This window comes from Talpa occidentalis, unplaced genomic scaffold (assembly GCF_014898055.3).
Source record: "Talpa occidentalis isolate TD23 unplaced genomic scaffold, MPIMG_talOcc4v2.1 talOcc4.3, whole genome shotgun sequence".
Taxonomy (NCBI): domain Eukaryota; kingdom Metazoa; phylum Chordata; class Mammalia; order Eulipotyphla; family Talpidae; genus Talpa; species Talpa occidentalis.
This window is the reverse complement of record NW_023603184.1, coordinates 59,887,856-59,903,388: the sequence shown is the minus strand read 5'-3', so window position 1 is coordinate 59,903,388 and position 15,533 is coordinate 59,887,856. Positions and strand designations below refer to the sequence as shown.

Below are 15,533 nucleotides of genomic sequence, written 5' to 3'. Positions count from 1 at the left end.
TTTTGGTTTCAGCTCCTTCTGAGATCACTTTTGCCATCGATGTTGGGAATGGCCCTGTAGAGCTTGTAGTACAGTCTCCCTCTCCTCTGAATGACAACCAGTGGCATTACATCCAAGCCGAGAGGAACCTCAAAGAGACTTCACTCCAGGTGGACAACCTCCCAAAGATAACCAGGGCGACTTCAGAGGATGGTCATTTCCGATTGCAGCTGAACAGCCAGTTGCTTGTAGGTAGGAGGAATCTTCAAACACCTTTTGTGCTAAAGACCCTATAAGACAACTGTGTGACCAGGCTCAAGGAAAACTGCTATTTTATTTTAAATAAATAGGAAATGATTTCTTGTTAGAGTCATATTGCTTTATAATTTCATATTATGTAACGTTCAGGTCTGCATCATTAAAAAACAACATGTATGTTACACATTAAGTTCATCACTGAAAATCCAAAGTCTCCTCCACGCTCAATTGACCCTTTTGTTCACACCCTTTCCATTCTGGTAATCACAAATCAGTCTTAGATTGTAAAAGTACATATTTTGTCTTATCTAGTTCATTCATTTTTGTTGTTTCTCTGTGCACCACATGTGAGCAAAATCATACCATGTTTGTCTTTTCCATGTCTGACTTAATTCACTAAGCATAATCTCCTCTAGGAAATGATTAAAATATATCATAAAGCATTTATAATTATAAATTTAATTCTATAAAGTGTTCCCTTCTAGCCTCATTAGCCACAGCAATAAAATATTATGCCACCCTTTAGCAAATTTTGAGTTGGTATCAGACTCTGCATTTTTTCTCCTTGAATATATTAGCTTTACATGTCTATAGATCCCTATTATTTTTCATCCTCATAATCAAAACCTCTCTGAGAATAAGGACATGTCATTTATTTTCATCTTAGCATTAAATTTAAGTGAATGATTTTACCTCCCATACTTGAACTTCCCTAGTGATACCTGATTCTTGTATCAATAACAGTGCAATAAAATATAGCCAGTACTATAGTGGAGGAAAGAACTGTTGTATTTTAAACTAGGAGGCTGCCTTACACTTGCACAGAAAGGCAGCCCTGGTCCCAAAGTGATGTCTCTAACTGGTCGTTCTTTCTAGGACACTTGGAATCAACCATTAGACAAGTGGTTCATCTGAACTGATTGCTACTGCAATAGTGGAGATTAGGATGACTCAGATGACATTCACAGTCATTCATTCATTCATTCATTCATTCCATCATCATTGGGTACCTAAAACAAGTCAGGAGATTAGAAGATGAATTGTGCCTGGTCACCTTTTTTCAAAGCGCTCAGAACCAGTTGTGTGTCTCTGTGTGTGTGTATGACAGAGAAAAAAATGAATTAAACCACATTAGTAATGATATTAATTGAGGTATTCAAAGTTTCCCTCTCCATTCTAATTTACAAAGGATTCTTTGAAAGTGACTTGAGCAGGACTTACAAAACTTTTAAGTGCAATATGGTGTGTCAATATTAGGAGTATTATGATATCAAAACAAAGTGTGTGCTATTATACAAAATTTGAACTTCAAATTCTTAGAACAGTAGTATAAATACATCACAAAATTTGCTGGTTGATCAAGTTTAGTTTCCTTCCCTCCTTCCTTCTTTTTTTATTTGTCTTTGGGAAGTGAAATCAATGAGTGTTTCTCAGTTGTTCCTTTTTTAAATTTGGGTTTGTGTAACTTTTAACTCAGAGAAATATGTCAATGAAAACACAGCAGCTGAAGAAAAAGAAGTTACAGAATATGTTATGTATTGTTCTTAACAGAAATAATATTTCTTTCTTCATTTGTCAGGTTTTAGATATCTACCAGAAGCTAAGATATAATTGATTGAAAGCATTTTTATGATTTCAATTCATTTGCTTAATTAGTAACCCATATAAGTGGTATGATTTACTATTAAATTTTTTTTTTAATTTATATTGCTGTTTTAATTTTATAAACATTACATTTTATTTCTGTGAAGATATTTGTTAGTCATCAAGATTTAATACCTTTTTTTGGTGAAATCAATTCAAGTAGTATGCAATTTTCATAAATTATATTCCATGCCAAAGTTTAATTTATTTTCAGGCAGCATTTCTGAGTCTTTCTGACTGAAAGATATATCTAAAGATAGGATTTTAAAATCATTTTATGCAAATTTCAGGTAGCTCTGTAATTATCATATGGTCTGAATATGTGATAAACTTTGTGCGAGTCTAAAGGGAAAAAGAGGCACATGTATCTTATGACAGGTTTTTAACTCCAGACTTCTCAGATTGATCAGAAATAAAATGATTTGTAGGGGCTGATCATGGGAGCAGAGGAAAAAGCTCGCTTCTACAGGAGTCAAGTTCAGCTGCACCAAGAGTACCTCTTACTGCTGTGTTTCTCCCCAATGAGTTCCATCTCGGATGTTATTCTGCTTTATTGAATTGGTCTTAATGTACTTGAAGATGAAAAGATGCTGTTGGAAGTCATTTTCTTTCTGTTGGACTGGATTTTCTTGTTTAGCATTCAGTGATATGTCCATTCAGAAAAGTCAGGTGGCTGAAAAAACTAGTCCCAGCCTTTCCATTTGTATAATTCAGTGGTTCAAAAACAAAGGAAAACTCAGCTCTAGCAGCCAAAATGAAGAATCACATCTCCTATTATTCAGAAATTTAGAGACACTGGGAATTTATTTTTGTTAGGCACAAAAGAAATAATTAGTGTGTACTTTGCTAGGATTGATTGAATTTGGCAGTACTTACATATTAATTTGGATATGTCTGTCTAGATATTTGTAGTCACTGAAGGATCTTTCAATCAAAACAAAGCATCACTGGGCATTATGATCACTGGCCCACTGGTGTGCCCATGCCAGCTTCCTAACTACCAGAAACAGGTTGAATTTTATAGAAAATGGTGTCTCTCTTCTCATCTCTGTCTTTTAAATGTGACAAGTTGATGCTGAGTCAATGTGTGTTGGATTCCCAGAACCAACTTCAGACTTTTATCACCAGGATAGTTTCAGGCATTTACAAGCATGCTTTTTTCCCTGGTCACATTTCTTTAAGAGTAGGAGAAAATTTCTTAGGTGCAACTTCTGAAGTGTATGCTGCAAGCATGTGGTTGTTATATCTTTGGAACTCTTAGAAGTAGAAGTCTCTGCTTTGTAGTTCCCTAGAAGTGTGCCCATCAATGTAAGAAGGAGGCAAGAGAAATTAAGACAACTTCACTGCTGAAAGTGGGATGAGGAGATCTGAGTATGGATGTAGAACAACTGCCAACAGCCATGGAGTTTGCTAGAGGAACAAAGAGCCTATGTTCACCCATGCTCCACCTGCAGAAGAAAAATCAAAAGTCTAATAGCTGATCATATAAGACTTGAGGATCCTCTGACTCCATATATAGATTAGGAATGGCAATAATCCATATCCTCTTTGTTTTGTATGACATCAGGAAAAGGTCTCATTCTCCCCAAATCTGACCTCTTTCCAAATATGCTTAATTATGGAGTAGACATTAGTAAAGGTGTGGGCCTGTGAGTTTCACTTATGTCTGAGTTAACTTCCTACTTCCTTTTTTCTTTTTTTTCTTGTTTTGGTCCAGCTGGTTTTGGTGTCAAAATAATCTGAAGTTACTCCCCACTTACAAGTCCTTGGGGAGAAGACTTGATGAACCATTAAGTCTGCAGAGATCCCTGGAAATGCTAATCCTCCTTCCATACTGGAAGGGGGTTATTATTCCTGTATCTGGGGAAGCATGTAGAACTTAGTGGGCTCTATGGCAAAATGTGGCCACACACAGATGTGTTTCCACAGTCTCTCCACAGGATGGTCACTTACATTGCATTTTGTGAATGCCTCTGGAAAATGGCTTTCCTGATGCCTTACAGTAGAGGTTTGAATTGCAGAGGAGATAATGTGTCTCTTACCACGGGAGGACATATATATTCTCCTCACGTAAAGAAATAATTGGTTACTCACCTGGTAGCATATTTATGACACAATGTCATTGTGCATGAAAGATGATGCTTATCATTATGTCAAAGATGAAACAGAAAGTGAAATAATTATCTTTTCAACATCATAGAAATGTTGTAAAGATAAAAGATTATAATGTCTATTTAAAAAAAAAAACTTTACTTTTTCAAGTTAAATGTCAAGTATACTTGAGTCATTATTCTTAGTAAAATAAACTAATACATGCTTTCTCATGTTAATGTAATAGGAGAGAAATTACTCTATTAGTTTAAAAAGTTTGTAGGAGAGCTTAGAACAGCAGCTGGCAATCCCCAGGAGTATTTGGCTGCGTGGCCGCATAGCTGGCGCCTAGAGGAACATCTAGCAGCTGCTCAAGAATTACTTCTCAGGGCCTCCCTCTTGGTCTAGGGCTTAAGTTTCAGCACTATCACCACTGTAGCCTGAGTTCGGTCCCTGGCCAGTGAACTAAGCCACATGGCACAGCAAACATCCGTCTGGCCCCCTGATCCCTTTAGAAGTATATTTCAGTAAATCCGCCTGTTCTGCTCCTCAGTCTGTCTCGGGTGAATCCTCTCACCCTCCACACCTCTGGCATGCACCCAGTTCTTCTACAAATAAATAAATAAATCTTTAAAAAAATGAAGAATTGCTCCTCCAAAGAGAAACACAGTGCTGAACTACCTGGTACTTTGTGAAGGTTCCTTCCTCAAGGCCACTGTACCATAAATTCAGATTCTTATAGCTTACATTTTAAAGAACACTGGTTCTATTTTTATATTCAGAGAAGTGAATGATTAAGTCATCAATTGAGCCAAGTATTCTCTCTTCTTGAAGATATTGAGAGTTGAATACATTTAGCCATTCACAATAACCAATTTTAGTGTTTGCAATCCCAAAATGTTCCAGAAAGTTTTTTTTAAACATTCATGTACATCTTCTTTATGTTAAATGAGCTTTAACTGAAGGACATTTCACATATAATGGTCTACATTGGATTGATAATGATTGATTGCCTTTGGCAACATATACTGCATGTCTTGTTTTGTTTTTTTCTTTTTCTTTTTCTTTTTTGTAAGGAGAGTGCAGTTGCAGTATGGTATTATTTTCTCAGGCAGTCAGGGAGAAACATTCTGAGATGTAGACTACACAAAAAACTCATAGTTAGAAGCAGTCCTTTGGACTCCTGGCAGTGATGATTGTTGAAATTTATAACTCAGTGAAAAAAAGAAGCAAACAGGAAAGCATCATTTATATGGCACTGGAGTGATATATATATAAAAAGAAACTCAAGACAGAACTTACTGGAAAATACACCAAGCTTCCTGGGCATTAAGGTCCCAATCTAAGGGACAGTTTTTGTCTCTCACTGAGATTTTCTTTGTCCTTTGTCCAAAGTCAAGGAGACTTTAAGCTGATGTGACTAGAATGACCAGAGAAAGTCCAGGTCGGAAAGGGCAGACCCAGGCAGGTGGGCTGATGCAGTCACTCCGAGGGTTCTGACAGTCTGTCTCCTGCAAGACTTTGGTGACAAAACTGGTGACTCAGAGGAGGAGATGAAAGCCTTGGAGCAGAGTGATGGAGAAGATGCAATCAAAACCCTCTGCAAAGTGTAACTGGCAGATTTACACTCTTCTCATTTTGTTACCAATTTCCTTCAGATTCAGGGAGAGGGGACTTGGTTTCACAATCACTTGAGCAGGTGAAGATGATTGTGTAGAAGATTTAAGTACCATATTTTACTTTTTAAAAAGATTTATTTTTATTTATATATGCATACAAGAACTGGGGTGCAGGCCAGAGGTGCTGAGGGTAAGAGGATTCACCAGAGACAGAGTGGGGAGCAGAACAGGCGGGTCTACTGAAATACACTGCCGAGGGTAGTAGGCGAGACAGGAGAAGTCTGCTGTACCATGTGGGTCAGCTCCCTGCTGGGAATCGAACTCATGCCACAGTGGCTTGATATCACTGAGACTTTAATCCTTGTGCCATCAGGGAGGCACCAAAGTGCCATATTTTAATTCACGTTTCTGATTCATCATCCAGTTCTAAGGTGAAAGGGTGAGGGTCGTCACAGGCCCTGTCTGTGGTGTCGAGAGGCCCAGGAACCTGTGGTAGATTTGGGCCACTTTAACAAGGTCCCCTTCAAGAAGGAGGTTCCCTGCCACTGCAGGTTCTGTTATTAGATAGTTCTCATGTGTCTGCCCCTTCTGGAACTTTCTGAGCTATAGATAGATGCCTGGATAATGTCAGGCCTTTCAGGGGAGTTCACATACAGTGACAGGTTAAGTCTAGGGTATAAAGGGCTTGGCAGTGGGGTTCCAGGTGGTACATTACTCAAGCTCTGGTGCTTCCTGTGGGGTACACTAGGCTGGTGTCAAGCCAACGTCCCCTTTACCCACTACAGCTTCCTTTTGTTCCCAAGGGACCCCCTAAAAATATATTGCCTTTATTGTTTCATCTCAGAGCCCACTTACTGGAGAATGTAACCTGATGCAATACCAGATAAATTTCTTGTGCAACGCACACACAAACACACATGAATGCATGCATACCTATACACACATGCATGCATGGACAGATGTGCTTTTTAAAATCAAAGTAACTTTCATTTTTAAATAATATTTATTTTTATGTATGTGTAGAAGAACTGGGGTGTAGGATAGAGTTGTTGCGGGGGGTGAGAGGATCCACTAGAGAAAGAGTAGGGAGCAGAACAGACAGATCTACTGAAATAAGGCTGCTGAGGGGGGCAGCTGGCGAGACAGGAGAGGTCTGCTGTGCCATGTGTGGGTTAGTTCCCTGGCTGGGGATTGAACTCAGGCTGTGGCGGTGGTAGCGCTGAGACTTAACCCCTAGGCCACCAGGGAGGCCCTCAAAGAAATTTTTCTTAAGTGAAATTGATTCTGTGCCTCCAAGGATGATCTTTAAAGTCTTCGAAACACACTTTAAAGCTATCACTTTCTTTTCCAAAATACTCTTTAAAGCAGATAAGTTCCTTAGAGTTTATTTGCATTGCTTCCATTCATACCCCTTTGATGGTTCCCTAACTAGGATGGACACCCCAATCCTGACCTACCTGGCAGACTCCACTTCATTGAAGTTACAGATTTTTCGTGTTTCATATGAACTCTTCTCAACGGGAACTGTACTCCTTCCTTTCCCCTCCAGGGCACACCCATCATGTTGGGTCAAAATTACCTAATTATTGTCCCTCCCTCCTCTAGTGGTTTCCTGTGGAAAGACATAGTATCTAATTTATCTTTATGTCCTTGAGCTTAATCCAAGTTTTCTGTTATATTCAGTGTTTAATGAAGGTGAATGAATGCAAAGTTTCAGACACTGGTTCTTCCACTACAGGCTGTGTGGTTTCAGGAAAGTCACTTCCTTTTCTGAGCCTTCACTGTTCCATCTGCCCACTGGGCTTAATAGACAATGCCTCATTAATCCGTTGCAAAGATTAAATGTGGCCATGGACACTTCTTTTCCCACTTGGAATTTCCTATTAAAGTTTAGTAAATAGGAGTTGCAAGCCACACACAAGTTCAAGTGGGAGTTGACATGGGCTCCCTCCCTGTCAGAAAGATAATGAGGCATTTCTCTGCCTGGAAAATAGGGGGATTTGACGTTTAAAGGACATATTCAATAGCTGCAATAGCTCTTGGGAAGTGATGCTGCCTTCTCACTTGGCTTTATCCTTTTTTTGCACAAATCAGCACAAGAGTCCCCAAATGGTAATTTATCTGATGTGTGAATGCCTCCAAAGCTGGGGTAGAGCCTTTATAAAAGGGGAAGTTACAACACAGTTGTCGTAGCAACCAGCCCCAGAGGTAAAGACATTTTCAGATTGTAATATGGCATATACAAGATCGCCTTATAAGCGCTATTGGCAGAGCCAGATGGAAGTTTCTGTTATTTTCCTTCAGCTCTGGTCTGTACAGACAGGCTTGTTCATGGAGAACTCAGTGGACCTGGCTGTGAGAGAATGTGCACAGACCAGCCATGGAGCCTCCAATTATGACTGAGGGTACCATGACTTTTATGAAATAAACTAAAAGTCCACCACATCTGCCACACATTTAGGGTGCCAGCTGTACTGGCACAATCCTCAGCTATTGCCCTCTCTTGCGCTGAGATTAAAGTGGCAGTAAAAGGCCAAACCTTGTCTCATTATTTTTTAACTGAGCTAATTTTCTTAAGAAAAAATGAGTATCATGTCCCCGGTATCAGCCTCTTCATTGTCTAAAGTCTCTTTAAAGGCTAGTTTTTCAGAGTGGAGTTTGCATCATTTTGCTGAATTGGAGAAGAGATTCTGTAAGTTGCAGGTACTCTTCCATTTGCCACAGTGTGCTGCTTCCTCATTTTCCTAATATTATTTTTATGACATCATATATTTAACTAATGTTTTCTGAGTGCATATCCTGTTTTCATTCCTGAGTGTGACAATAGGGACATTAAAATGAGTTAGATCCATTCACTGTTCAAGAAGTACAAGCTTCAGGAAAGATTTTAAGGCTGTTGTTGTGTAATTTTGTATCTGGCTATAAACCCAAGAGCTGTAAGCTGTAAGATGGGTATGTGGCCCCTAAGTCCACCCAGAGGCAGGTTTTGGACTCTGTCCCTCATACATTGAGGGATGATTTCCTGACTCCCTCCCTTATTACGGAAATAAGGCTAATGTGAGATTTGAAGGGAGGCGGTCCTTTGAAGGAGCCTGGAATGTATGCTGGCTCAGTGTGTGGGGATTATGTCCTCACCTTGGTTCAGCAAGTCACTCTTTTATTCAGGTTTCTGGAAGTACAACTAAAGCCCACATGTCCAGCGCCTTGGAGATCCAAGTACTTTCCTGCCCTGTGACCTATTGAAACAGCCACAAAAGGCTGCTTTCCATGTAGTCTCAAGGAATTGCATTCCCTGCCACCATCCTCGTTGTCCCAGATTTCTAATTGAGCTCACTTGGTCTTTAAAGAGTGAAGCAGTGCTCCTGTCAATCACTGGGTCAGGCCATCTATACCCAGTCCTGTCCTCAAAAGTCTTTTCTCTGAGCAAGCCTTCCCTCGCCTCATGCCTCATCCCTATAATCCCCATATTCCTGCCCAGGGTCATTCATTCATCCAATATATGGATGTGGGCATGACTGTGAGGATGAAGCCAGAATGGCATGTAGACTCACTGGGGCTCACTGACCTACTCCTGGATAAGAAGGTTTTCTTGTCCTGGCAGTCCCCCACTCTGGAAGTTATGGAGGGCAGAGAACTGATTATATATATGAGTTTTTATTTCTTTTTGTAATACCGCCAATATTCTGGAATCCCTGGTCTTTCTACTTTCCCGTTCCCCCAGAGTATGCTAAACTATGTGCTCTGGTTCCATCCATTGTTTCTCTGTCTATTCACTGTCATATTTGCCCCTCCTTTCTTTGACAGAGCTATCTTGCTTCCATCCTCTTATTTCTGAAGACCATTAACCTCTGTGGGTGGTTCCACTCTCAGCAGGAAAATGTAGATGATGATGTTTCGATCTTTTTTCATGTTTTCAAAGATCAAAACCTCTCGGTATTTATTACATTTATTATTACTATTATTTTGTTGTTATTGTAACATTTCCCTGTTAAGATCTTTCTATCACAATTTGATACTTTCTGATGATAACTTATACCATTTAACACAATGTGTTAAACATAATAGTCTAAAAGATTAAATCATCAGGTAAATAAAAAATGAACATTTGTCAAAGATGTTATTTAATTTATTGAATAATGAAGAAGCTCATAAGTTACTATCATCAATTCAGAGAGAATCTGAAAAGCTAGGCCAAGTATAGGCAATTCAGCATCAACAAAAAGTTACAAAGTTGTGGGTTGTTGAACAGTTTTAAAACTTTTATGTAAATATAAAAGTAAATTTTATATAAATATATAAATATGTTATAAAACTGTTCTGCAGTCTTTGAAATATTCTGTTCTACAGAAGGGAATCATTTGCATTTCTGTTGGACAAATATCCATGTAATTTGCTTTATTTACAAGTTTCAACCAGTTTCTCTGACATAAGAGCGCAGCCTCTCAGCCTCAATTATGTGCGCCTGGCCATGTGGCAACCATCACTTCCACAAAGGAAGCTGGCATAGATAGAGACCCAAAGTGACTGTGGCACAAATATGTCAAAATATCATAACAGTATTATCTGAGTGTATGGTGAGAACTGGTTGGCACTGGCCTGCCTTTGTTACGATCGTTTTAGTGAATTGAGGATCCGTTTGTATTAGAAGGTTTTCCGGGGTTTCCCCTAAAAATTACTCTGGGTAGAGTAAGACTTAGGGGAAATTTCTCCAAGCTTATAATTATAGGCTTTTACTTTATCTACTTATTTCTTTAAATGAGTGTTATTTATCATCCTGGGGAATATCTGCTCTTGGCCATTCCACACTGGATAAAACTAATCAGAGTGATTGCCAGGGGCTGGCGCATCCAGGAAATCCCAACACCACTGCCAGTGGGCAGTGGCTTAGCCAGCCACCCAGCTGAAAATGGCAGATGCCAGCTGAATCTGGAGAGGACTGGGAGCATGCCTGGAAGTTCTTATCCTTTGCTCTTGCAAGGAAGGCAATAAACCCCTCCTCTTACATCAAAGCATTTTCTAACTTTGCACCATGAAGACATTTTTGATAGTGCTTTTGGCAACACTTTTTCATCATTGGCAACATTGGCAGAAGAAACATAGTGAGGAGTGAAGGAGTCTTAATGAAGAGTGACTTGGCTCTCATACTTGGAAGATGGAAGAAGGTTCTTTTAGTCCAAATGGCTCCTGTGGCTGTGGCAGACTGTGATCAGGTTCAGGGAAATTTCCTGCTCATTGTCTTGGTATTCTTTAAGGGATACCTGCTAATGGTATGCAGAGCCATTATTTGGAAGAATGTCAGCAAGGCTGTTGTATCACCAATTCTGCCACCTTGAACTTCAGTGGAATTTGTTTCCTGTTGCTTCACATTAAAAGCAAAAGATGGGGGCACAATCCATGTGCTTGCTTGTTTCCTTGAATGCATGTAGAGCATGCTTGCTAAATATTGTGCTCAATTACCATTCCACTGAGGTGAAGGTAAATGTGTGGTTTGGGCCTATAGTCCTGAAAAGAAATCAATTCACAGAAAACCCAAGATGGGGGCTCCATGCATTCCAATCCACATCCCAAACATGAGTGTGCTGTTGTCACAGGGATGAGCAGATGAGTGCAGGGCTTTTAAAGAGATACACAGTTCTAAGGCAAGGAGGGTTCTGTTTTGAAACCTGATAAATTATTGCTTGAATGACTTTTAGAAAAAGGAGACCAATAGCATTATACGTGAAATATTTAATAAAAGAAAAGATTTATTTTAAATGATATAATCAATATGAAAATGCATATGCACTATAAAATTACTCAGTAAAGCACCCTCTTACTTTTCCTAGAGGTAACCAATGAAATTTTTGTATGAAATTTTCACACAATTTTTTTTATGGATATTTCAAAGTGTGAAATTTTTCAGCCTTGTCCCTAATATTTGCATGTATTTAATTACTCTTAGAAAGTACTACCTAATATTATCATTGATGGAAATATTTTCATAAATAATATACATACACATACTATAACATAGATTTTTGCCTTTTTTTTGTTCGTTTGATTGATTTTTATAATTAACCGATGCCATGAAAATTTTAGAAAGCCAAAATCCATAGAATATGATTTTAAGTATCTATATATTTTACCTAATATTTTCAGTTTTTATTTGTTGTTCAGTTTATTGCTACTTTTATGTATTTAGTGTATTTGGAATTTGTTTAAGGTTTTGGGGTAGAATTTTAATTTATTTGACAAAATAATTTTCTTGTCTCCACTTATTTCTTGGTTTCTTTTTTCCTCACTACTTAGAGCTTCAAAATATATTGTAACATAAAAGTTCCTCTACATAGTCTGTTTCTTGATTTCCTACTCTGTTTTATTTAAGTAGTTTTTTTTTTTCAACTGCTGTACCAATATCACCTGTACAGATTATGTTGTGATATTGAATAGGACAAGTTTCCCACTCCCCCCACCAAGACATCACTCCATTTTTTTCTTCTTAACTGTTATCATTATTTTTGTCTGGATTTTAGAATTAGTTTTACAAATTCTGTGAAAATATTTTTTCTTGGGTTATTCATCTGAATTTTACTGTGTGAAAGCAAATAACCGTACATTATTAAATCATATAGGAAAAAGTTCTCTCTCTCCATATACTTTGTTGGAGCATAGGTAAAATTTTACTGTTTTCTTTATATGGACACAGATTGTATTATATTAATTGCTGTTTTAGTTGTTATAAAGAGGAATTTTCTGTTATTGCATTTTAAATTGTTACTGTCTCTATATATGGCCATTGTTATTCTGCATATTGATATTTATATCCATCCACCTTTCATACTATTTTTTAAGTTATAGCAATTTTCATTATTATTTTGGGGGGTTTTCTAGCTAGGTGACAATAGTTTGTATGAAAATTATGAAGTATTTGCATACTTCTTGTATACAACTATGTATAAAGTTAAATATTTCTGGGTGTAGTCCTCTTCCAACTCCATTTTATTATATATATTTGCTTCAACAAAAAGGAATGATGATAATGTTTAATGACTTGTGATACATATTGAATTATTCTTCAAAAGTTTTTCACAGTATTCATTGCTACCAAACCAACAAGCAAGGAAATGATTTTGATGTGTTGTTAATTGATTCCAAGTTATCAACTGTGTCTTTTCCAATTTTTGAGGTTTGGCATTTTGTTTGAAGAGTAAGTCAGAAGATGCCTGCGAAGCACAGTATGTGTAAAGTACTTGCTGAGAAGTAACCTTATATCAAATTGACTATTACTGTCATTATTTTTATCTTTTAAACATCTGTTAGAACCACTTGTATTATTAAATAATGTGTGTTCATTGATTCATGAGTAATTTATATATATGGAATCAGCATCCGGCAAAAGTCTACCAGATACTTGCCTTGTCCTTCAGAACTAGGATTTTCCTTCAGTGCCAAGATTCTACCATTTGTTGAGGAGGGATAAAAACAGAAGATAACTTATTGTTGATGTATTTATTTATCATGTAATGTTAAATGTGCTGCCTTTAGAATTTAAATTTAGAAGGTAAACACACTATATTTACATTTAGGCAATTTTTTTTTGCCTTTTTTTGTTTGTTTGTTTTTGTTTTTAAGATTTATTTATTTATTTTAATTTATACAATAGCTGGGGTATAGACCAGAGGCATGGGAGGGCAAGAGGATTCACCAGAGACAGAGTGGGGAACAGACCAGGCAGACTGACTGAAATACACTGCTGAGGGGAGCTGTGGGGAGACAGGAGAGGTCTGCTGTGCCATGTGGGTTTCTCCCTGGCCAGCCGGGAATTGAACCTGCACTACAGAGGCTGTGGACAGCTTCACAGTGAGGTGATCAACTCGCTGCGCCACCAGGGATGCCCAGTTTAGGTAAATGTTTCACATAAAACATAGATCTTCAAATTCAAGGGAAGAAGAATGAAAGTAAGTGGGGGGGGGGTCAAGGGTTGGGGAGGGGGAGAGACAGAGCAAGAGAGAGACCCTGCACTGCTTATTTTGTGAAGCAGAAGCTGAACCTGGAACATTCAGTTCTTTTGAAGAAGAGGGTCCTTTTTTTAAAAAAAAAAAATATTTATTTATGTATACAAGAACTGGGGTATAAGCCAGAGGTGCAGGGGGTGAGAGGATTCACCAAAGAGAGTGGGGAGCAGAATGCAGATCTACTGAAATACACTGCTGAGGGGAGCCCTGGGCAAGGCAGGTGACATCTGCTGCACCATGTGGGTTGCTCCCTGGCCAGCCACTTATGTTGCAGTGGCTGGTGATAAGTTCATAGCACTGTCTTGAACTCCTGTGCCACCAGGGAGGCCCCTTGACAACAGAGTCTCTCTTGAGCATGTGAAGGAAAAAGAGCAGGCACAGAGGAGAGAAACAGTCCCTTGGACTTGTTTGCAAGGAGGACACAAGAAATTGAGATGTTCCTCTGAAAACAGGATTGTTCGTCTAGCTGACACCTGAGGTTTTCTAAGACAGGCTTAGAGTGATGATAGTAATGTTTTTGAGATTTAATTCATACTCAATCCATGGAAACATCGTCATAATAAGCATACCTGATACCAAAGGCCAGCTGAAGAGTTTCTTAAAAAAATTGCTTCTAGGTAGGCTGCCAAGTCATGGTGTAAGTTGTCAAAAGAGTGATATAGAAGCCAGAAGAATAAATGTGTGCATTTACATTACTTGGAAGAAAGCATGTAAGAGACCAGGAGAAAAAAAAAAAAAGGTAGAAGATTCACTTGTAGGAAAGAGCCAGATTGTCTAACCAAATAACACACTTTAGGATTCATGCAAGCTTTTTAAGTGATCCCAGCCTGTCTCCTACCTCTGCCACAAAATCTGTCATATTCTTGACTCTGGCCAAAGCAGTCTCTCTGACATTACACTTCTTCTACTGTGTAATGTGAACAATATGAAGAATACCTTCTTTCCCACTGGGAATCCTATGAGTTAATTACAAGTTTTTAATGGACAACAAATATGTTTTAAATGTGTTTTTTTAGGATTGTTCTTATGTAAAATATTTTTTCTCTTTTAAAATAATTTTTCTTGTTTTAATGTTGGTTTATAAGCATCATGTATGTTTTAGGAGGGTAGCTTCGCACTTCAATAGATCATGAGTCCCATTGCACCCACCCCCATAGTCCTAGTTGCAGTCCCAGTGCCAGAGGGACCCCTCTATTCTCTGCTCTCACCTCTTTCCTCTTCCCCTCTGATAACCAGCTTATATTTATGTGACCCAGGACTTACCCTGTGTTTTGTTTAGCACGTTGGTTCTGCTTACTGATATTCCACAAGAAAAAACCATCTACTAATTGCCCCCCACTTTTTAAATTATTTTGTTTAGCATAGTAAGTGCCAAGGCAAGATTGTGGGTGACAAGGCAAGATTTCATCTTTTTTTTTTTTTTTTTTTTTTTTTTTTATAGCTGAGAAGTACTCGACTGAGTACATGAACCGTTTTTCTGTCCAGTTCTATGTTGATGGCATAGATCATTTCCATGTCTTGGCTAGTGAAATAATGCTGCCATGAGCATAGGGGTGCATATATCTTTTTTAACTGTTGTTTTCATATTTTTAGATAAATTCCTAAGAGTGGTATTGCTGGATCATAGGGTATTTCTATGTTTCTGTTTTGTAAGGAGTTTCTATACCTTTTCTGTAGACCTGCGCCAGTTTTCACTCCTTCCCAATGAATTTGAGTGCTCCTTTGCCTCCACATCCTCACCAGCACTTGCTGTTTCCAGTCTTCGTGATATGAGCCATTCTTGCAGCTGTGAGGTATAATTTCATTATGGTTCTCTTTGAGACATTGTTCTGATCCTCAGTTTATGGATTAAGTAAGAACTTCGAAAAATGACTTTAACTGTTTCAATAATAGCACTACCTTTTTGTTGCTGTTCTTTCAACCCTAAGGTGACTTCTAAACAAGAATC

General features: G+C 38.3%; 1 protein-coding gene across 3 annotated transcripts in view; it reads left to right on the top strand.

Annotated features, from left to right (window-relative positions):
- The window catches only part of CNTNAP5 (contactin associated protein family member 5), an 831,834-nt gene that overhangs the window by 700,618 nt on the left and 115,683 nt on the right, over positions 1-15,533 (top strand). For all 3 annotated transcript variants that reach the window (XM_054699622.1, XM_037523193.2, XM_054699623.1), the window contains one exon: positions 13-231. In XM_054699622.1, coding sequence (XP_054555597.1) covers positions 13-231 — 219 coding nt within the window. The remainder of the gene's footprint in view (positions 1-12; positions 232-15,533) is intronic.